The sequence below is a fragment of the Brassica napus genome, chromosome C2, assembly GCF_020379485.1.
Source record: "Brassica napus cultivar Da-Ae chromosome C2, Da-Ae, whole genome shotgun sequence".
NCBI classification, from domain to species: domain Eukaryota; kingdom Viridiplantae; phylum Streptophyta; class Magnoliopsida; order Brassicales; family Brassicaceae; genus Brassica; species Brassica napus.
Genome location: NC_063445.1, coordinates 24,915,884 through 24,938,611, shown reverse-complemented (window position 1 = coordinate 24,938,611; position 22,728 = coordinate 24,915,884). Strand labels below are relative to the sequence as shown.

Here is a 22,728-nt window from a genome sequence, read left to right as displayed (position 1 = left end):
CAATTGTAGCAAGATTCCGAAGAAAAACTGCAAACGGAAGAAGAACCCCATTAAGGAGAAGCTTTACTGGGGGGAACTATTTAGATCTCTCAAGTTCTGCCTGGTCGACACGGCCATCGAAATGCTACAGAAGAAGAAAATAAAAGACAGAGAGATGCGTTTGAAGTATGCGTGTCTGGCTTTTACCTCTTGTGTTTTACTCCCGACATCACACTTCCCTCGGATTATCCCTGAGCATGTGGAGATGATACGTAACTTGGAAGATTTTCTGAAATATCCATGGGGAAGGGTGACATTTGAGATGCTCGTCACTGGAATTAAGAAGAAAGATGAGATTTCGCTATCCCAAGCCAGCGTCACGCTGCCTGGTTTTGTTGATGCCATTCAACTTGTATTCATCGCGGCCGTTCCGCAGATAAGAGAGACTGTTACTCCGCCTGAACCGGTAGTCGTCATTGACTCTGATAGCGAGTCAGACTCTGGCGATAACGAGTCTCAAGTTGAAGAAGCAGAGGTTGTCGAAGCTCCACCCACAAAGCCTGAAACTGTTCGATTCTGTGTAAACCCCGATCATATTAGAAACATGGATGAGGAATGCAAAGTAAGAACTATACCTCACCATATATTTGTGCTCGATAACGCATTTAGAACTGTGTAACACATGGTTTAGATGATAAGAGTTGTAGTTAGGCATTAAAAATTTAACGTATGAATACTTTAATTTATTAGCTTATAACATAATGTATCAACCCCCACAGTTTCATGTTACTAGTAACTGTTATACACCACCTTGCGATGATAGCAGTTAACGTAAACCGTACCCACTAGTCTCTGTCCTGGTGCCTCCAACAATCCGTTTAACTGCTAACATTTTTTAGTTTCACACAAAGATGATTAGCTATGTTAACATGTTATATTACATGCTATAATGAAGATGTGTTCGCTATAGTACATGCATAAATTAATCATAGCTTTCCCCGGGCCTCCATCTAACTATTTCCTCCAACCATATCGCAGGTAAATGTTATCTCGATGGTGGTGGACACCACACACACTCCGGAAGAGCTGGTGTGGGACGACGAGGTAGATGATGAGGCCGTTGACAACCTTGTACGACTTATTCAAGAAGGCCATCTGTTCAACAAGTCCATGCTTGGAGGAGGTTTATCTGCTGCTTATCTCGCCCGCAAGAGACCGGAGAAAAAAATAGAAAGACAAAGAAGTGAAAGATAAGAAAGAACGGGATAGCCACGTCGACTCTCCCGTAGGGGACAGTGGGGATGTTTATGAGCCGACCCACATCGCTAACCTTTTTGGGCGCATGGTATTCCAATTGATCGACGATGTTGTTGTTAAGGAAGGTGCCAAGCTTGAGGAGCAACTGGCGAAGGTGATCAAAGCTGAACTTTTAAACATGCAGGCAACAATCATTCAGAGTATAATTACCCATTTGGGCAACTCCATTCCCAACACTTCTTCTGTGAAAGAGACCACAGGGGTGGCCCCTAAACCTGTTGGGGATTGCACATTTTCTGGACCACCATTACAACCTACTAATATATCAAGAGGCGAAGTTCAAAAAGGGGTCCCAACCGAGCCTTCTGATGCACAGACCTCAGGCACACCACAACAAGTGAAGCCCGCCTCCGTCCAACCACAAGTTGATAAGGTCATAAACATGGTGATTTCAGAAGTCGAGGGTTTGACTGAACTTGAAGAGGTTAGCTTTCTCCCTGTTTGCTACCTTGTTATAAACTCTACCTAAGCAGTCCATAAAGTATTTGCCTCTTTGTCATCGTAGGTGGTTCCTTCAGATGACACCACAAACCCCCCGCTGTGCTGTGCAGCTGTCGCAGATCACGACAGAAACATTGTAGATGTTGCTAATACTCATATGGACATAGAATTCAGTACCCCTCTTGGCGGTCAGAACACAAATTCCACACACTAACAACTATCTCCAGTGAGGGAAGAACTCAGCCAATGCGAGAACGAGGTCAGTCATCGTAATTCAAGGGTTGCTACTTTTCTTTTACCTTGTTACTTTGCAATAGTATTTCATCTTAGTGACCGGGGTTGATATTCTCAGATTGAATTCCTTTTATCTTTGATCGAAATACCCTTCTTCTCTGGGCCTCTCGCAGGATGAGGTTCAACGCACTGAGCTAATTCATGTCACAGTCCCCGCTTTAGTAGCAAATGATGACATTGGAGAGACTAGGAAGAGCAGAAGGACAAGGATCCCACACCCGTTGTTCAATGACTATCAGTGCAACCCCAAGATAATAACTTTCAGAGTGGAAGGACCCCCACCAGCGATGGCAGACAACATCGACGAGATATACATTTCTATGAGAGAGAGTGTTGGCCAAAACAAGTACGTTTTACTACAACCCGCTAACTAATAATTTACCATATAACTGTCCGAGTAATACTTCTTTTTTCCAGGGTTTTTACTGTTGGAAACGGAATCTCTGTTACAACAGATGAGTTGAACGATATTGAGGACCGCACCAAGCAAATGCCAACAAAGGTAATGTCCACCGAACTTCATAACTCCTAATGAAAATGTTAACCATAAATCATATATACTAGGCAAGTAATCTTCCAACATAACTGCTACTACTTCATATTCATATTACGTAGCTAACATAGACACATTGCATCTAATTTTTAGAGAAGTAACAATGGGAAAGTTAACCCCTTCATTTTTCAAACTCGCACAGGTGATGGATGCCCTCATGCATTACATCGCACTTGACAGGAAGAGGAAGCGATTCACTCTTCTAAGATTGCGATCTATGACACCAACTTCCCTGCATTGCTGATGAAACAACATGCCCGGCTCGTCAACACCGTAGCGAAGGATCGCAGCAGGCTGAAATACGATGAAGCTGTTCTCAAGTACTTCATACCTCCCACCAGCAGCGTAGATGCTTACGACCGAATTTACTTTCCATTTTTCATCGACAAACAGCACTGGATCGGAGTATGTCTTCACTTACCTGAGTCGGCCGTACAAGTACTTGACTGCAATTTTGGGTTTCGCACCCAAAGTATGATGAAGAAAGACTTGAACCCAATTACCATTGTCGTTCCTCACATCCTTAACACAGCAATGGGAAACTTAGGCGCCAATCAACGCAAACCCTATCAGATGATAAGGGTAAAGGATGTCCATCAGAACCACAACTCTACTGACGCAGCCGCTACTACCGTACTGCTCATCCAGGCTCATGCTGCAAGCGACGGTGACGGTTGCAAAGAGATCACACGGGACTCATTGGCTGCAGGGGCTAAACACCTGGCTGTTCTCGTTTATCGCAACGTCACCCCTATTTAAACATCATCTCCATCTTTTCATTACCCTGTTGTTATTTGTCTTTTTTCCAAACTTGCAATTTCCCCTCGGTTTTTGATCGTCGTACTATCGGTCTGGACGTAATCTGACGTTTGAATTTATGTTTCCATGCTATCCAAAACTATTGTCAAGAGCGTTAGTTGTCAATGACACTAATTTAACTTGCCAAGTTTTTGTATCCGTTAACAAACAAGGCTAAGACTCCAAACTAAAATATATAGATGCTAATGTCTACTAGTTACCAACATGTTTTGTATTCAGATAACCCACCCACGAAACTGCTAAGAAAAATATTAGCAGACAAAGTACACACCTAACTACTAAAACATAAGGTTAAACTATACTTTGCAAATAACGTGTTTAACTTTATCTGATCTCAAGAAATGATCTCTTGACCAAATTAAGCCAAAATTAACACATACTTGTTTATTAAATAAGAGTTGACAAGCTAACTTTTTCTTAGATTCACAACTTAAATATATAGATGCCAATGTCTACTAGTTACCAACAAGTTTCGTATACATATAACTCACAGACGTTACTGCTAAGAACAATATTAGCAGACAACGTACACACCTAACTACTAAAACATAAGGTTAAACTATACTTTGCAAATAACGTGTTTAACTTTAGCTGATCTCAAGAAATAATTTCATGACCAAATTAAGCCAAAATTAACACATACTTGTTTTTTCAAGAAAGAGTTGACAAGCTAACTTTTTCATAGATTCACAACTTAAATATATAGATGCTAATATCTGCTAGTTACCAAAAAATTTTGTATATATATAACCCACAGACTTTAATGCTAAGAAAAATATTAGCAGGCAACAAACACACATAACTACTAAAACATAAGGTTAAATGTACTTTGCAAATAACGTGTTTAACTTGAGCTGATCTCAAGAAAAGATCTCATGACCAAATTAAGCCAAAATGAACACATACTGATTTATTAAGAAAGAGTTGACAAGCTGCAATCAATCACCAAGCGAAGTTATTCATAACTAAACAACTAATTTGTTAATAAACAATTTACAAGTTAACTTTTTCATAGACGATTCTTGGGTATCATTATACAACAAATAACATTAAACTCTTCTCCACAAACTCTCGTCTTAAATCACAATTTGGGTACTCAACAAATAGCATATTCGACCCAACCACTTGGTCTTTGTCAGGATCAACAGTTTAATATGGTGTCAAAAACAAATCAAACAACAAAATAACTTCTAACATTATATAACATAGGTTTTCCATTACATAAGGGGGGTCATTGCCGATACGTTATTGAGATCCCAAACTACGTGTTACAAACCATAGACGATTCTTGGGACTTTCATGGGGAACTTTAGATATTATACATGAAAATTGGTCGCCCCAGATCAGACCTATAACAAAAGACTTCATTAAAATGACCCCTTAACAACCTCAAAACACTCTTCATATCGGCATCTTGTAGGTGGCCCGGTTGTGATCCTTCCCACCACACCTCGTACAGTTCCGTTTCTTGCGTCCAATCCCACCACGCTACATTACCAGAACATAGATAGTGTAACTAATCAGATTAACTACTATTCGCAAAACGTAACAACTAACATAAAGCCATGTGAAATGGACTTTTCAAGGGTCCTAATTCAAATCATGTAGTATTTAAGATGTCAATTCATTTCTAAGTATTTTGATGCAAAGAGAATGCAGGTTCAAACTTAATCTAAGTGCATTCAGTTCACTAAAGTGGTTTGATTAAACTAACAAGGTTCTAACGCAACTAACTAGCAAATTTCAATCAAATGGATAAAGAAGGAATCATGGGCATAGGATTTTGATTTCAGATGACTAAGATTTAATCTAAAATGGCAAGGTTTCAATCAACACATTCCCCTAAGTCTAGATATCAATTCTAAGCAAGTTCTTTTCCAAGACAAAAGCTCATTTACTCTCATTGATCAAACATCAAATTCCTTTGGTTTGTGTCAATCAAGCAATCATTAAGAATGGATCATTCAACTTTCTAAACTCCCCTAACATCAAATCCCTTTGGTAGGGTAAGCTAAGAGCATGTTGAGTTGGCTCAGACATTTCATCGAACACCTTCCGGGCAATGAAATGTCTAGAGTTCTAATCTAAAATGGCCAACTCCAGATTAGCATTAAGATCACTCAATCAAGCAAGAAAATATATTAATCTACTCTAAAACATTCTAGATCATCACTTAATCATCCTAATCATCCTAGCCCATGGATCCAAAGATGACTACTCACTCATTATCATGGTAGACACTAAATCATTAGTTGATATAAGTCTAAACATGATTAATGATCAAAGCAATCACAAAAGATAATGATCAAGATTAGATCTTTTTCCCAAAAGTGGCTCTTGATTAGATAGAAAACAAGATAAGTCTTAATTTTAGGTTTAGAGAGTATTTATAGGACTCCTAAAAACCTAGTGGGCCTCAAAAACAAGTCTGAGAAGGTCCAGCAAAACATGAAAAATCGACCAAATATAAATCTTGCGCGCGGGTTTGTGACCCCGCTTTGGTGGGTCGCTCCAGCTTCACAGTGGGTTCGCCACCTCGGGAATGGACGTCTCTCAGGCTTCCTTCGCACTTCATGGATTTGACGCGCGATGTACCCAACTCGCTCTGTCTTGGTCGCTCCGGTTCTCAAAAGTTGTCGACGGGATGTTGGGCCCAGAGCGGGTACGCTACCTCGCTGCGAGAGGTCGAGGTCGCTCTGGTCAGAGCGGGTGTCATGCCTCGCTCCAGTGGGTCGCTCTACACTCCAATCGTCTAGAGCGGGTGCATCAGGTCGCTTCAGAACCTCGCTCCAATTCCCATTTCGCTAAGATGATCATTTTCTATTCCTTAAGAGCCCAAATGTCTCTAAATACCTCCAAAAGCTCCAAAGGATGCTCCAACACCTAATAAAGACTTATGTATGCAATATGGAACCTAAAGATGCCTAAATATTAATATAAATGATTCAACATGTGCAAGAATGAATGACTAAAACAATGCAAATATGTAAGATATCAAATCCTCCAAAATTGTCCTTTACTTGTCCACAAGTGAACTTTCAAGAGCTCATAGGAGAAGAGGTTTGAAGGTGGGAGCTCATAGCCGCAAGAAACACTTCTAGCACTCAACTTGACATCCTAAAGAAACATAGCAAATAGCATAAGCACACTCTCTTATTATACTCTAGCTTCTCTAGGCCTATCAATACTCTTATGCCTCTACACAAGATGCAATGCCTATCAACCAACATGCTCTCTTTACCAGCCCTCACATTGATTCACACACACACACACACAAGGTGAATTCTCACAAATGGGCACATGATCTCAGTCATTTTGCTAGGTAAGTAAATGGTCTAATATGAATGAGAGGAGGGTTTAAATGCATCATTTCAAGGTGGTTATCACTCAAGAACAATGAGCTTGATCAATATGCAAAAGTTATCTAATACTAGAAGCAATTCATGCATACATAGATCCATTCTCATCATTCTACCATTTTCTCAAGTGATCCCAAGTTCTATCCTCATATTACATCACCCAACACCCAAAATAACAATAACACCCACTTACATCACTCACCCAATGAATAACTATCTTTTTATTTTGACTCAAACAACTAGGGACCTTCTTTTCATTTCTTAGCTCTAACTCTTTTTCTTTGCCCTTCCCCATTATCTTATTGAGACTTTCTTTTTCTTTTTCTTTTCTTTTTCTTTTCTTTTCTTTCTCTTTTTTTTATAGGGGAAAGGTCTCAAATGACATAATCTAGAGCTTTCTTTCTTTCTTTTGGTCCCTAGGGTTTTTCCTTTTCTTTTACACTCTCTTGTTTATCTTTCTCAACTTTCTCACATCCCAAACCCAAGACATTAAGCCTTTAGAGCACATAAACCCACTCACAATCCTAGATGCTAGCTCAAATGAAGTTCTTATGCTAGCAAGAGATGAGAACAAATCTATGTCGCTCCCAATACTCTCAAGATTTTGCACATGACAAGCTTTCAAGAAGAGACCTCACTCAAGCAAATCAATGTTTGGTTTCAAAGAATGGCTAGGGTTGAAGGGTATGTAGTGTCATTTGGGTTAACAAAGAGTGGTAGAATGGAATAAGATAACCCAAATATGTATGAGATCCATGATCAAGTATGCAAGTGCCCATATGCAAGAGAGATTCAAGTTCATTCAAGCCAAGTTCAGTTTGGAGCTCTTTTTAAGAACAATGCCAATATCAAGCAAGCAAACAAGTTTCAAGAAGAGTTTCAAGGCTCGAAGCATGCAAGGTTTTCTAGAGATGCTTAAGCTACTTGATATGTTTAGCTAGGGTATCAATTTCAGTACAAGACAAGTGTTCTTTACAAGGTATTTTCAACTGCTGCTCCATTTCCAAGTGAATGCAACCTATATGCTATAGACTCAATCCTAAAAATGCAAGAGGTGCAACTACATGCTTATTTTTGTGTTTTTCAAAATTTTCATTTTTTTGGTTTTTCTATGCAAATATGTATGTACAATGCAAGACTCAATGCAATATCATCAAAGAAAACATGATCAAATACTTGGTACCTCCCCAAAACTTAGTTCACACAGTCTCTGTGTTAGTAAGTTGAAAGAGGTACCCAAAAGAAATGATAAATGCAAAGAAAAAATGGTATATACAATGGAAAGGTTGGAGTGGTACCTCAAGTGGAGAACAGAGAAGGAGGATCCTTCCCACCTTCAAGAGTGATGGTGAGGACCTGAGAGAGGAGCTCTTGAAGCTTGAGTGGATCATCTTGGAGCTGAGGAGTTATGATGGCTCTTGCACCTGAGAATGACTTAGACATTCCCTTGCACTTGATCTTGTACTCAATCACTCCATCTTTGAACTTTATTGGGTGAAGAGTGAGAATGTGTGAAGATTTTTCAACAGAAGTAGGGTGAGGTTCTTTCATCATCTTCTTCTTGTCATGAGTAGCCTCTATGGCTCTACTCACCCCCTCCTTAGTAGCACTTTCCAAGTGCTCATCACACATCTCTTTAGAGGACTCTCCATCAAAACCTTCTTTCTCACTAACAATCACTTCATCCTTGAGCTTCTCAATGGAAGGTTCTCCATAAGTAATGGTTCCACAATACTCAACATTCATCATTGAAGACTTGATTGGGTAGGAGACAGCTTTGTTCACATTGAGGAGTGTGACCTTCTTGTTGGCAAAGTCAATGCAAGCTCCTACTGTTGTGAGAAATGGTGTGCCAAGGATCAATGGGACTCTCTTCTCAGTTGCCATCTTCAAAACAGTGAGGCCAATAGGAATGGTGCAAGCTCCAATCTTCAAAGGAAAATCCTTGATGAGACCAATTGGAGTTGTAGAAGAGGAGTCCCCAAACATTAGTAAGGATGTGTTTGGCTCCATGTTTTCGATCCCAAGACTCTTCACCATCTCCATTGAGATCACATTCACACTTGCACCAGAATCAACAATAGCATCATAAAGTGTGAACTTACCAAGGGAGCAAGACAAGGTGAATTTCCCTTTGGTTTCTAGTTTTGGAATAGACTTTGGTTTGACTGGTGGATCAAGTGAGAATCATTTGGACATGAGCATCACGCATATGTGAGATCTCTGGAAGCTTGACTCCTACAGCACTCATGTCCTTTCTGAACTTGGAGATCACCTTCTTTTGAGCTTTGGTGAGGACCCTTTGTGGAAATGGGAGCTTATCATAAGGTGATTGCTCAACCTCAATGGTTCCTTCCAACTTAACTTCCTTTAGCTTCTGCACAGCCTCTCTTTCAACTTGTTTCTCAGCCTTGTGCTCATCTCTCTTCAAAATCTATGTTGCAACCTTCAGTTCAGCTTGTGCCTTAACCCTCTCTGTAGCCTTGTGTTCAGTCTTATCAACAATTTGTGCTGCAGCTTGGGAAACAAATTATGTTCTATACGAGAGGTTTTCAATCTGATCCACCTCTTTCTCATGATCACGCAACTCAATCTCAGAAGAAGTAGTAGAGAGGATAACATTGCAATACTCTTTGAGATTCTTCTCTTATTTCCCTGGTAGAGATCCCATTGGGCGCTTGGAGGTTGAAGGCATAGAGGCAAACTGATTCTCCAAAGCCTTGAAGTGAGAGGAGAGTTGTAGGAACTTATTGTTGAGGTCATTGTAGTTCTCATCAATCTTGTTGTGGAAAATCTTCAATTCATTTCCAATGTTCTTTGCAGTGTTATTCTGAGACTCCAAGATTTGTTTCAACATAGTATTGGTGCTACTTTCTTGAGGGGCAGAAGTGGAAGACCCAGCTTGGCCTTGTGTAGACTGGTAACCACGTTGTTGGTTGTTGTAGAAGGGCTTTTGCTGGTAGTTGTTGTGGTACTGAAAGTTAGGCTCCTTCTTGTACCATGTCCCATTAGCATTCACAAAGCACAACTCTTCTTGACCTTCTAGACCATCAACTTCATTAACCACAGCAATCCCCTCTTGTTTCTGCTCACCAACAGAGTTCACCTTCTCTTGTTTAGCTCTATCTGTGAGAAGCTTATCCAACTTATCTTGTAGAGCCTTCAACTTTTTCCTTGTGTTCTGATCATCTCCTCCACTGTCTCTGTTGCTTCTATCATGCTCATCATTGTAGACTGAATCACTCTGAGCCATGTTCTCTACAAGTTTCTCAGCATCTTCTTCAGTTCTTCCCAAGAAGAACTCATTGCTAGCAGTATCCAACTGGCTTCTGAACTTAGGTAAAACTCCTCTATAGAAGGTACTGAAACCATGATGTGGGCATTGAGACCAGTAGCTTCTGAATCTTTCCCATGCTTCACTAAAACCTTCAAGATTCCTCTGTTGAAACCCAGAGATCTCATTCCTAAGCTTGGCAGTCCTTGAGCTAGAGAAGAACTTGTTGAGGAATGATGTCTTGCATTCATTCCAAGTGGTGATAGAGTCACTTGGAAGGTTCTTCTCCCATGTGTGAGCTTTGTCTCCCAAAGAAAATGGAAACAATCTCATCTTGAAGGCATCTTCAGAGACACCATTTGTTTTTGACAAGCCACAGTACTTGTCAAATTGATCCAAGTGATCAAGTGGATCCTCCAAAGCAAGACCATGATACTTGTTGTTCTCTATCATGTTGACCAAGCTGGATTTGATCTCAAAGTTACTGTTCTTCACAGCTGGTGCCCTGATACCCACCCTACTCCCATGTATATTGGGTTGATCATAAGTGCCAATAGATCTAGCTTGACGCTGATTCCCCTCTATCTCAAGCTCAACTCTGTCCAATTGAGCTTTCCTTTCTTCTCTTCTTCTCTTCTTTGCAATATCCCTTTCAAAAGCTCTAATGTCTTCAACTCCTCAAGTTCATGTGCCTGACATTCAAAAGAGGTAGGAGAGAGAATCAGTAACTAGATACAAGAAAATAAGACTTAGTCGTAAGCAAGGACCAAATCTCAATGTCAAAATCAACTTAGAATTGGCAACGGCGCCAAATTTGAAATGGAATTTACAAGGGTCCTAATTCAAATCATGTAGTATTTAAGATGTCAATCCATTTCTAAGTATTTTGTTGCAAAGAGAATGCAGGTTCAAACTTAATCTAAGTGCATTCAGTTCACTAAAGTGGTTTGATTAAACTAACAAGGTTCTAACACAACTAACTAGCAAATTTCAATCAAATGGGTAGAGAAGGAATCATAGGCATAGGATTTTGATTTCAGATGACTAAGATTTAATCTAAAATGGCAAGGTTTCAATCAACACATTCCCCTAAGTCTAGATAGCAATTCTAAGCAAGTTCTTTTCCAAGACAAAAGCTCATTTACTCTCATTGATCAAACATCAAATTCCTTTGGTTTGTGTCAATTAAGCAATCATTAAGAATGGATCATTCAACTTTCTAAACTCCCCTAACATCAAATCCCTTTGGTAGGGTAAGCTAAGAGCATGTTGAGTTGGCTCAGACATTTCATCAAACACCTTCCGAGCAATGAAATGTCTAGAGTTCTAATCTAAAATTGTCAACTCTAGATTAGCATTAAGATCACTCAATCAAGCCAGGAAATATATTAATCTACTCTAAAACATTCTAGATCATCACTTAATCATCCTAATCATCCTAGCCCATGAATCCAAAGATAACTACTCACTCATTATCATGGTAGACACTAAATCATTAGTTGATCTAAGTCTAAACATGATTAATGATCAAAGCAATCAAGCAATCACAAAAGATGATGATCAAGATTAGATCTTTTTCCCAAAAGTGGCTTTTAATTAGATAGAAAACAAGATAAGTCCTAATTTTAGGTTTATAGAGTATTTATAGGACTCCTAAAAACCTAGTGGGCCTCAAAAACAAGTCTGAGAAGGTCCAGCAAAACATGAAAAATCGACCAAATATAAATCTTGCGCGCGGGTTCGTGACCCCGCTTTGGTGGGTCGCTCCAGCTTCACAGCGGGTTCGCCACCTCGCTCCGGGACGTCGCTCTTGCTTCCTGTGCACTTCATGGATTTGACGCGCGATGTACCCACCTCGCTCCGTCTTGGTCGCTTCGGTTCTCGAAAGTTGTCGACGGGATGTTGGGCCCAGAGCGGGTACGCTACCTCGCTGCGAGAGGTCGCTCTGGTACAGAGCGGGTGTCATACCTCGCTCCAGTGGGTCGCTCTACACTCCAATCGTCTAGAGCGGGTGCATCTGGTCGCTTCAGAGCCTCGCTCCAATTCCCATTTCGCTAAGATGATCATTTTCTACTCCTTAAGAGCCCAAATGTCTCCAAATACCTCCAAAAACTCCAAAGGATGCTCCAACACCTAATAAAGCCTTATGTATGCAATATGGAACCTAAATATGCCTAAATATTAATCTAAATGATTCAACATGTGCAAGAATGAATGACTAAAACAATGCAATATGCAAGATATCACCATGCACGATACTTACCTTGAATTCACCCCTAGATAATATCCTTGTCTTCTTTGGCCTTCCCGGAGGACGCCTTGTGTTTGGAGGTGCAAGGATCAGAGAGGCAAGCGTATCATCTTCAGGTGTTGTTCCCATATCAACTCCAGCAGGGTTAACGCTCATTGAGTACCCACCAGTCCAATTGTTCCTTGATAGTTCCTCCCCAACAAGCACATCAACCCTACGTTTAGAGTGGATTGCAGCAGCGACAGCATGTCCGCAAGGTATACAGAGCATATAAAACTCGAGGCAGCTACATGTTTTTGCATCAAGGTCGACACAGAATAAAACTCTTTCTTTCCCACGTACCTCATACTCAACTTTGCTTATATGACGGACCAAATACCCGGTTGAGACATTGAAATTACGGGAGATGAGCTCATCCACCTTCGGTGTGACAAGTCCACCACACATGTCTGATGACTCACGACGCACTAAAAACCACCTCATAAGCATACCCCTAATGTACTCAACCAGAGCGACAATAGGATACTCCATTGCCTCCGAAAGTGCAGCATTGAGTGACTCAGCGACGTTGCTTGTCATGATATTGTAACGCATCCCAGAAGAGTGTGACCTAGCCCAGTGCTCAAGCCCGATTCTGATTAGATAATCAGCGCAGTTAATATCAATCATCTTGATCTCGTTAAAATGCTTGTAGAAGTCACACACGCGATACGCTCGAGCTGCTTTCGACACAAGGTATGCAAGGTGCTTCTTCTTGAACATACTGACAACACAAGCATAGTGTTTCGCCATTGGATACACCTGCAATCAGAGAGATAGAAATATGTTTAGCAGTTATTTCCTACGTTAAACACTACTGCTGTAGTTGCGGTATCATAAAAGAGTAACATTCACAACGACAATTACACCGTATTGTACACATATTTACCTTGTGGAGGCCAGCATAAATCGAGTTGTGTATGTCTGAGACGAAAACAAGATCGTACCCATATAGTACTACATCAGTTAATTTTTGGAAGAACCAACTCCATAACTGGTCATTCTCGTTGTCGACGATGCCAAAAGCTATGGGGAAGATCTGGTAGTTTGCATCGTGTGCACTCGTAGTGAGAAGGCAGCCATTGTATTTCCCCTTTAGGTGTGTCCCATCGACAACAACGACCTTTCTCATGCAACCATAACCCTTAGCAGACGCCCCAAAAGGGAGGAACATATATTTGAAGCGCTTGAGGTCTCCTTCATCAGGTGTTGTCTCAATGGCAGCCACTGTGCCAGGGTTCGCAAGAGCCAACCTCGACAAGTAAGAAGGCAACATTTTGTACGCATCTGCTGTGTTGCCAAGGCCACTCTCTAACGCCAGCTCTCTAGACTTCCAGGCTTTCCAGTAAGAGATATGTACGTGATGGTCAGTACGCATGAAATCCCTAAGTGCACCTGACCTTGGCCCAGACCCCCACTGCCAAACTTGTTGCTAACCATTTCTCCAATAAGGCTTGCAGTAGCATGCCGCTTGAAGTCGCCCCGTTCATCCACAGTGCAGTTGTGTCCCTCATCCAGTCTCTTGATTTGGAACTGGGGATACCCCCGAAGCTTAGATGCTGACACTCTCCACCCCCCCCCCGACAGACAAGAACCAATTTACCAGGTTCTGGGCGACAACATAAAAACCGAAACTTGTTGGCCAGAGCATAGAGAGACATGTGAGTTTTGAAAGCAGAGCGGTCAATGAAGACCTGACCCACAAACAGATGTTTCTCTCCTTTGTCCTCTGTATCTGTTTAAATCATATTCTAACTGTTATCATTCTTGTATAACAGCTAACCATAATCAGTAAATGAAAAGATTATATTCCATCGCTACCTTCATCAGTGGTGTCTGCATCAGGAATGGGGTCAGGGAAGTTTGGGTTTGACATCAGGGGGCTCAAACGCCCGCTCGCGTAGCTGCGCTTCCTATCGTCTTCATCTTCTTTACAGACCTTCTATTTCCCCTAAGTAAGGTACTCAAGTAACGGGCTTGCCTTCCTCGTTGCATGTGGTTCCACTGTATTTAATCAACATCTAACGTTAGCACATACCATTTTTGGGTAACAGCCACAAAAATAATTTAGGACACACTTTCAGAAGTTTCCACTAACCAATTGTTAACACTTTATTTGGTACTGTTGGCGACAACTCTGCTCCATATGTCAAACGTATTATGCCACCCTCATACAAAGCAGGCACCGGATCCACTGGACCAGGCGAAGAATCAGTGGATGTTTCCGAAACACCTATTGTCTCCATCGTAGGCCCACTTTGACTCCCCCATAATGCCAAAAGCATCTTTATTGCCCATGGTTACATCTTCACAACTGAAAACATTCGTAAGGAACTGCTGGCTTGCAGTCAGAACGCACTGGCCCAGCATTCCTTCCCAGAAACCCATGCCCTCAGGGAGACCCCCACGACAAAAATTCTCAGACAATATCTGGGCGTCAAGGTTATCATCGCCTTTACCGCGGTAAGCTCTATCATTTGTCCCTAACACTCCCTTTGAAGACCCGATAACAGTATAGTCATCACACCTTTGGAATAGGTAGCGAGCAACAACTTCATTGCCTATAGTGACCATCAGCCTCGTCGAAGGAAGATCAGTCTGAATGGGCATGAACAGTTCAACGTCCCCATCCTCTTTCACATCAACAGGGGGAGTCGATATGTCTCCAGGCGCCTTCATCCAATCCGGAAATTCGTAGGTCAAAGTTACAGCTGTTCCCAAACCCACACTGTAGCGTGTTCTTACAAGATCCATGAGACTTGTGTAAGTTTGGTTTTCGTGAACCACGACTTCGTATTTACGCTCTGTTGGATCCTCCAAGAACAGCCACCCACACTGTCCAACTTGCTCCCACACACCGACGACAAGCTTAACAAACTAGCCCATTTGCACAGACAGACCTGTAAACAAAAACGAAATGGACTTCTCATCAGAACTGACAGCCATTTTTCCATATCATAAATACCGTTATAGTTTTGACAATCAAAATAAATGCCGATGGACCAAAACACCTATCTCGTAGTATCAAATTTTTTTGCAGCTACCAAATTTAATGCAGAGCGAAAAATCTAAAAGATATTAGAGACATACCTCGAACACAAAGGGATAACGACTACTGTAAAAGGATCTTCGCCACTACAGCAATCTCACTCTAACATGTTTCTTTCTCTCTCTATCGATTCCGCTTTACATTTATGTTTTCTCGGACCTCCATTAAATACACCACCAAAATCCCAAAAGATTTTTGGATAACATAGTAAATCCCCCCACCCATTTTTACGATTCACAGATGTTTCCAACGGCTTTTGCTTCGATCCGTTTGTACTTGATAGAGTAACCTAAAGAAACCGGTCGCTCGGGAAGATATCAGCCGTAAAGCTATGTCAGAATAGTATCTTTTGTTTGTACTTCGGAAGATCACGCCGAATCACAACTTTTCACCTTCTCGCCGCACGTCTCGAGGCGGTTGGGGCATTTTCGGAAAGTAGGACGAAAAAAGATACGGGCCCAACGAGTTCTTTTTGGTTTTGGGTACTTTGTTAATTTTTTGCGATTGGGGTAAATTGGCCCAATTCTCTTTTTTTCTTTTCAGTCGTGACCATGACGTGACGCTTTGCTGTAGACAGTCTATTCCTGTTCTTTTCTCAAATAAATAAAAAGACGTTTTAACGCCAATAAAAGAAGACTTCATTCCTCTTAATTTATTTTGTTTTTAAACTCTTTTTAAAAGAAATAACTTTCTTTTGATGAAAAAAAATTTCTTTTTTGATTTTTGTTCTTCACTTTTCTATTTTCTTTTCGATTAAAAACATAAGAAAATCTTAGGGCATATTGGATGGACGAGGTTTTATCCTCCATTCAACTCAAATAACTAAAATATGCACCGCACGTAGTTTATCGTTTCAAGAAAGAAAAATGATATTTCGCAGCTCAGTTATCTCACACACCAAATTGGCAAATTGCATGGTGTTTAAGCATTAAGGTGGGGTTTTTCTTTTGTATTTTCCAAAAATATAGAAAACTAGAAGAGTTTTTTTTTTCTAATTAATGTTAAATTTATCCAGAAAACCTTCTTTACATCAAGTGCAACTTTGTTAAAGAATTAAAAAGAAAAAAAAACTAACTAATTTTCTACTCTATCCTTGTGCTAAACCGATATCTTAAACTACTTTCATATCGCATGTCTTCCATAATCACAATAGAGCTTACACGATTCCTGACTCCCTTATCAATGATTTTAACAAGCTGAACTGGTGTAGAATGAGCTTCCCCATGCCTCTTTCGATGTCTTTCTCTCCATATGCTATGGTGGTCCCTTGCTTGAAGAGATATTTGATAGTAAAGCAAGTCATCATATCTCCATCGGTTTTAGAGGTCAGATCAATAGAAGAGCTTAATTTCATTATACATTTAAAAGTTATTTTTATTATTCAAATATTTCAGAATTAAGTTTTTTTGATAATATAGATTTTATTTGTATCGCATTAGTATAAGTATCATTTGGCTTATTTTTCAATATCGTCCGTTCTATTTGTTGCATCCATACTTAAACTAGCTTATTTTACCTGTTCCATTTCTTTTCATTTATTCCAAACATTATATATATATATATATATGTTATCAGAAATTAAAAATTTTGAATACTGAAATAATTAAGTTGGATAATTACATGCACATGGGCGGTCGATGGTATCATTTCGAAGAAAAAAAAACAATCAGGAACTTTGCACCAAAAATAAAAACAATCAGGAACTGAATAATGAGATAATTAAGTGGGATGATCAATAAATGCACATGGGTGGTACTGGTAGATGATGTACTCGAGACTCTAAATGTCGTACCATGATGAGATCATTTGCATGGAGATACTAGAATTCGTACCATGAGATCATATGGAGGATCATTTTATAATGATTATTATGATTGAGTAAAAACGCTCAATCATCATAATCGTTCTAATCGTAAACATGATAACCGATGTTATAAAGTTTTAGTGCCGCATGTCCGGGCGACGGAGATATTTTTTTTTAGTTGCAAAAAAATTAATTTTAGTGCCGCCTACCACTTGTCCAAATCAGGAGGACAATTTATCATTTGTCATCTTGAAAAAATGTTTTTTTTTCTCCAAGGAATCATTATAGCCAAATGTTTTAACGTAACTCTTCCATCCTCGCGTCATTTGGGGAGCGAATGACCAAATTTGTTTCTGTTGGTGCAGTTGACCAACTATATATTTTTAATAATCTCAAGTGATAAAAGAACTAATTTGAAGTTACTGGGCCATGTTATCACTAGTATAATTCATAATATGATCGAACATGTTGAAACAAGTTACGATTTCACGGTTTTGAACCCGTATTAAAGATCTGATTAAAGTTTTGCTTCTATAAAATGTATAGAGCTACATGACATACAACACAAAGTAGCAAACTATTAGCTATCTAGTGTTATCGTAAGTTAAATGAACTGAATCATAGAATAATTAAGTGTGAGAATCATATGCATATGGGCGGTAGGTTATAGAATTTTTACTTGGATTATTAAGCAAGAGATTAAATCTCTTAAAGTGTGAAACTATTATATCCAACCATATGTACACAGTACACGTCTTATGTGATACAAAGTCCATATTTTATGAGACTCGGGGTTTATTTTGGATTTTTTGGTCTTACAACTTGTCTATTAAAAACAAAACAAAAAAGTTCTATTGAGCAATGAAATAATTAAGTGGGATAATTACATGCACATGGGACCATCGTTGAGATCATATCATTTTGAAAAACAAAGGAAATCCAGCGTTGATAAGTACTCGAGATTCTAATTAAACGCCGTACCATGAGACCATACGTATATCATTTTTTCTGACAACATTTATAAACACTCAAACATCAACATTTAATAAATATCATTTTAAATTTGCAAAATCATTGAGTCAAACACTCAAACATCATAATCTTATATACAAACATATGTTACCAAGAAAGAAATAAAAAATTCAATTTCGTCAACAAACGGCCGTAGTAGGGCCGTGCCATGAGATCATTTGTTCTCTGCAAAGTCTGTATTGAATAGACAATGCTAAATCTCAAGTGATAATTAACGATATAATTTTATTAGTCGGACCTTTTGAATAAACTTATGGTGGGTTAGTTGAAGTTGTGTTTCAAAAAAAAAAAAGGGTTAGTTGAAGTTCTCACGTAACTCTCCTCACCTAATTTTATATCCAAAAACAAAAAGAACATTTGAATATCCGTTGCTAGATCTCAAGTGATAAAGGAATTAATTTGAAGTTGTTGGGGTCAAAATACGAAAGGTTTAATGTTTCTTTATATCTCTTGAGGGCAACAAGTAACAACGATCGTCGTTTCCGTGTGTTCTTTGTCTGCGTTTAGGCCATATATAGTGAGATGTTCCTTTTTGTCATTTCGACAGGGTCCTCAACGCTTATTTTCTGATCCTTCTCCTTAAATTTTGTAAACCGAGTAACCGTAGCTTAGTGGTGAGTGCTAATTTGGAATATACTCTAAATCTGTCTGTTTAAGATTTGGTTTTAGCCGAAAAAAATTGATATTATTTGGTCAGCTTGGGTTTAAGTTTCAGCTAAAATATTTTTCAGGTTGTCCAGCAGACGGTTTTGCTACCTCTAGCATTAATTGAAAGTCAGTCCAAACTTGGGCTAGAATGGTAACCAGTCCAATTATAGCACTAATTACGGGTTTCTGACCCATCGGTTGATCCGATAGAACATTATTTAAAAAGTTTATAAATAGATCCGATTTTCATCTAAGGTCCCATTTCTTTTTAGAAGTTACACTAAGCCCAAAATAGGCTATCTGCTATATATTTTCATGAGATAAGGCCCATTAAAACAATAAGTCTGTGACCAAAAAAAATATATTTCCAAGTTAAAAATGGACATAGGACCTTAAAAATCAAAGAAAATCCAAATGTGATAGAAAAATGTAGGGCATGTTTATACAACCGTTGAACAAAAAAAAAAAGTGTTTACACAACCAGTAAAGTAAACCATAATTGTTTGTTTGTTAACGATAAGTTTAATGAGGTTTTCTTGGTTTGAATTTCTTTTTACCAGTGTTTTAAAACCCGACCCGGACCCGCGGTTGAACCGGTAAACCCAATGATCCGAATATAATCCGGTTTGGATTTTATGAAAAACCCATTATTTAAAAACTCAGTAAAACCCTCAAAAAACCACTGAAACCAAGAACCCGACAATCGGTTGAACTATTGGTTAAACCAATAAGTCACTTTCATTTATTTTTTTTATTCAAATTAAAAAGTAATATTTTCAGATTTTACTAATATATTTTTCTGCTCCCGGATGTCGACTATGTATCTTTTTTTTATTCTTTTTCGTGAATCTTATTTACACTATTTAATTTATGATTAATTTTGATTTTTTTAAGATTTTGATGAAGATTTATGCCATTTGAAAAAATGAATCGAACGATAATAAAGAGAACCAAAATTAGTTGTTGTGATTTGGTTGGTATTAGTTTATTTTTGTTATCGATAATCTATTATTACAGTATAATATTTAACTTTGTTTTTTAGATTTAAAGTTTAATCTTACTATTCACATTTCACATTTAAATACTGAAGGGTTTCAAGTCTTGATATTTTTTATTAGATGTCATAACATCTAACTTGTTACAAAAAATGTTAAATAGTCTGAATTATATTTTGATATTTTGTATGTTAAATAAAAATAAAAATAAGAAAAGTTAAGTGTTTTCTAAATATTCTTAAAACATAAAATATATATTATATTTTTAATAGTTAATATATTATTATTTAATAAATTTAATTAATTTATTAACCTGCGGTTCGTCCGCGGTCAACCCAGTGACCCGAAGGTTCAGTGTTCGGATCGGTTTCAAAACATTGCTTTTTACATTCCAAAACATTCACTTTATGTGTTTTACACACGTAGTCACAGAAAAAATATGTCGGATATTTAATATCAGACGCACCGTGTTGCTCAGTGCCTCTCATTCTTCTACGATACGTTTATATATTGGTTTGATTGGTGTCTTCACTTACTTTCTTTTGATGCTTCCAGGCAATTGTCCAGCACTTGTCTCTTCAAGAAGTTAAAGTGATCAGAGAGACATGTTTACACTGATGGATGACGGTAAGATAAAGTATCCATCAGTGTTCACAACTGGGTTAACCAGAGATCAAAATGTTTTGATGAAAGTGGTAACTTTTTTCTTTTTTTATGAATGAAAAGTGGTAACTTTCTACCAATATGTTGATCGATATAATGCGTGAAGTTGACATTGACAAGGTGTTTAATAGACTCTATACATCTATAGCTTCCTCTTATAGACAGATGTCACATACTAATGTTTAGTTTTGCAGTACGGGCCTATATACTACGATGATCTTATGGATGTGTGATGATATACAGGAAGCTATAATAATACAACATTTTATTTAGTTTAAAATTACCTAAGAATCAATGTTTTTTTATTCGTCGAAAACTCTCAAGTTCTAGCTGTAACAAAAGAAATAAAGGGTTTCTAGAGATAAACTTAAAAACCTATTAAAAAAAACTTAAAAATCTATTAAAGTTTATCTAAATAACTAAGATAATTAAACAAATAAATATAATAATCAAAATAGAAATAACTCTAGTATCTCAAAGCTACGCTGCATCATGTGATCGTTACACTTGAGCTATCTATCGACTGGCGGTATAATCCCTCTGCTTCTAGAGTTTTTTTGTTTTTGTTTTTGCTTAGGAAGTTAAAAATTTGTAAGCTATGGGCTTAGTTAGGCTTTTTCTCACTGGAGAATGGATGTATTTGAATTTAACATTTGTTGAACTGTTATAAAGCTTCTTCTTTCTGATTTTGTTTATTGTAATGTCTTAATCCCATGTAGTTAGAGTTTTATGCAAGCAAAGTAGTACAAATACGTATATTATGAGAACTTCCAATATAACATCAAGCAACTCTCTCTTCTATCTTTGATGATATCAATCAATACTTTTATCTCTAGAAGACAAGCACCTTTACTTTCTCTTTTGTGTTCTATGAAGCTCATTAGTGCTATTTTTATTTTGTGTGTCAATAAGGCTTTAATAAGCTAGAATCCTTCTTCTATAGAAACTTATTACAAAAAAACAATTGTACAACAATGTTTTTTTAGTTGAGTTTTGTTTACAGAGAAAACAATCAATCAGCTTCTTGAAGTCCATCCAAAACAACGGACCCAACCAACAAAACAACAGCTCCAAGAGCAAAAGCACCGCCCAAAACAGCTTGAGCAACCACCAGAGTAGTTGAGTCATCAGGAATCAGAACCACAGCTACAATAGCAGCCGTGAGAGCCGGGAGTGCAGCTGAGGCCAGGACCGCAGGAGATGTACCAGCTAAAGTTTCAAGGAGACTGAGAAGACCGAGCTCCTCGGCTTTGGAGAAGACACCAAGCTTCTCAAGAGATGACAACGTGACTCCCAAGTCTTCTGCTTTTGAGAGAAGACCAGATTTCTCAACGTTGCTTAGTACTTTTCGCTTCTCTAGCTTCTTGAAAACGTCGACGTTTACTTCTTCGCTCCCTTCGAAGAATAGTCCCGCTCCGTACCATTGTTTCTTCCACTTGGCGTCATACTTGTTCACCTTTGATTCATTAATCACAATTACACAAATTTTAAAAATAAAACTCTGCTAGGATACTAAGTGATTCAGCGCATCTTATGGTTAAAAGCTTTTCTAACAAAAAGGTCACGTCAAGCATGGAGTTATTTACATTTAGTCGATAGATATATTTTTCTATCGTCAGACCCAGTAAAGGTTCGTACTTTATGCAGCTTTCATGAAGTGGCTCGTGAAAGGGACATGAGATCTCATAAATTGAGCTAAGAGAGATAAGTAAGAGAGTGTTACCTTTTTCTGGGGAGCCATTGAGACGACGGAGAAGGCTGCTGGTGATTTAACGGCGGAGTATGACCGGCGAAAGCGAGGGAGAACGGGGTTGGAGAGAAACTGTGTTCGCGGGTGAGCCGCAGGAGACGATATCGGAGCGTTGACAGCCATTGGAGGAAGATCGAAGCTATGAAAGAAAAGGAAAAAGCTTTGGAGATGTCTTCGTGTGTTGTTTCGCCGTTCGGACACTATCTGAAAATCTCTGAGGACAGAGAAACTGCAACGTCAGATGATGTCTTTGTGGTTTCAGCCAATCATTTTCATTAGCGCTTTATCTTCGCTTTTCACTTGTTTTAGATAACCAAGACTTCAGGTTTAATTTCGGTTCAGTTCTCACGTTCGGTTTACGGTTTGGTTCTATTTTTTCTAGATATTCTTTACTATAAAAAATAAAATCGTTAGAATATTTTAAGAAATTCGATTTAATCTCAGTTTATTTTTTCATTTTT

At 38.6% G+C, this 22,728-nt stretch overlaps 3 protein-coding genes and 1 non-coding gene across 6 annotated transcripts; 2 read left to right on the top strand and 2 right to left on the bottom strand.

Annotated features, from left to right (window-relative positions):
• Positions 1 to 1,321: 1,321 nt before the first annotated feature.
• LOC106373626 lies at positions 1,322 to 3,343 on the top strand. The gene is made up of 4 exons (XM_013813776.1): positions 1,322 to 1,720; positions 2,145 to 2,377; positions 2,449 to 2,533; positions 2,765 to 3,343. Exons 1-4 carry the CDS (start codon positions 1,322 to 1,324, stop codon positions 3,341 to 3,343), a joined length of 1,296 nt encoding a protein of 431 aa, XP_013669230.1.
• A 6,011-nt stretch (positions 3,344 to 9,354) lies between these two features.
• LOC111202930 lies at positions 9,355 to 15,790 on the bottom strand. 3 transcript variants are annotated; one of them, XM_048747674.1, is made up of 5 exons: positions 15,417 to 15,790; positions 14,425 to 15,226; positions 14,148 to 14,330; positions 13,216 to 14,061; positions 9,355 to 13,088 (listed from the first exon to the last, which is right to left on the bottom strand). In XM_048747674.1, the coding sequence occupies exon 5, from the start codon at positions 10,487 to 10,489 to the stop codon at positions 9,410 to 9,412; it is 1,080 nt and encodes a 359-aa protein (XP_048603631.1). In that variant the 5' UTR covers positions 10,490 to 13,088; positions 13,216 to 14,061; positions 14,148 to 14,330; positions 14,425 to 15,226; positions 15,417 to 15,790; the 3' UTR covers positions 9,355 to 9,409. The 3 variants fall into 3 exon arrangements, with proteins under 3 accessions (XP_048603631.1, XP_022551907.1, XP_048603630.1); XM_022696186.2 differs by having other exon boundaries at positions 10,508 to 13,088; XM_048747673.1 differs by lacking the exons at positions 14,425 to 15,226; positions 15,417 to 15,790 and having other exon boundaries at positions 10,508 to 13,088; positions 14,148 to 14,410.
• LOC125582601 lies at positions 10,128 to 10,234 on the top strand. Its single transcript, XR_007320058.1, has one exon. It is a non-coding gene; the product is annotated as a small nucleolar RNA R71 (small nucleolar RNA).
• A 5,646-nt stretch (positions 15,791 to 21,436) lies between the features above and the next one.
• On the bottom strand, positions 21,437 to 22,690 carry BNACNNG08290D. Its single transcript, XM_013816736.3, has 2 exons — positions 22,241 to 22,690; positions 21,437 to 21,973 (listed from the first exon to the last, which is right to left on the bottom strand). The coding sequence occupies exons 1-2, from the start codon at positions 22,388 to 22,390 to the stop codon at positions 21,530 to 21,532; spliced, it is 594 nt and encodes a 197-aa protein (XP_013672190.1). The 5' UTR covers positions 22,391 to 22,690; the 3' UTR covers positions 21,437 to 21,529.
• Between the last annotated feature and the right edge of the window lie 38 nt (positions 22,691 to 22,728).

What these genes read in the sequence shown, in the direction of transcription:
- LOC111202930 (XM_022696186.2), bottom strand. Translation starts at nt 13,704, where the DNA reads ATGCGTACTGACCATCACGTACATATCTCTTACTGGAAAGCCTGGAAG. An exon ending in TTTATGCTGGCCTCCACAAG is followed by an intron (nt 13,089 to 13,215) that starts GTAAATATGTGT and finishes CTCTGATTGCAG; the next exon opens with GTGTATCCAATGGCGAAACA.
- LOC106373626 (XM_013813776.1), top strand. Translation starts at nt 1,322, where the DNA reads ATGGTATTCCAATTGATCGACGATGTTGTTGTTAAGGAAGGTGCCAAG. An exon ending in GAGAGTGTTGGCCAAAACAA is followed by an intron (nt 2,378 to 2,448) that starts GTACGTTTTACT and finishes TCTTTTTTCCAG; the next exon opens with GGTTTTTACTGTTGGAAACG. An exon ending in CCAAGCAAATGCCAACAAAG is followed by an intron (nt 2,534 to 2,764) that starts GTAATGTCCACC and finishes CGCACTTGACAG; the next exon opens with GAAGAGGAAGCGATTCACTC.
- BNACNNG08290D (XM_013816736.3), bottom strand. Translation starts at nt 22,390, where the DNA reads ATGGCTGTCAACGCTCCGATATCGTCTCCTGCGGCTCACCCGCGAACA. An exon ending in CAATGGCTCCCCAGAAAAAG is followed by an intron (nt 21,974 to 22,240) that starts GTAACACTCTCT and finishes AATGAATCAAAG; the next exon opens with GTGAACAAGTATGACGCCAA.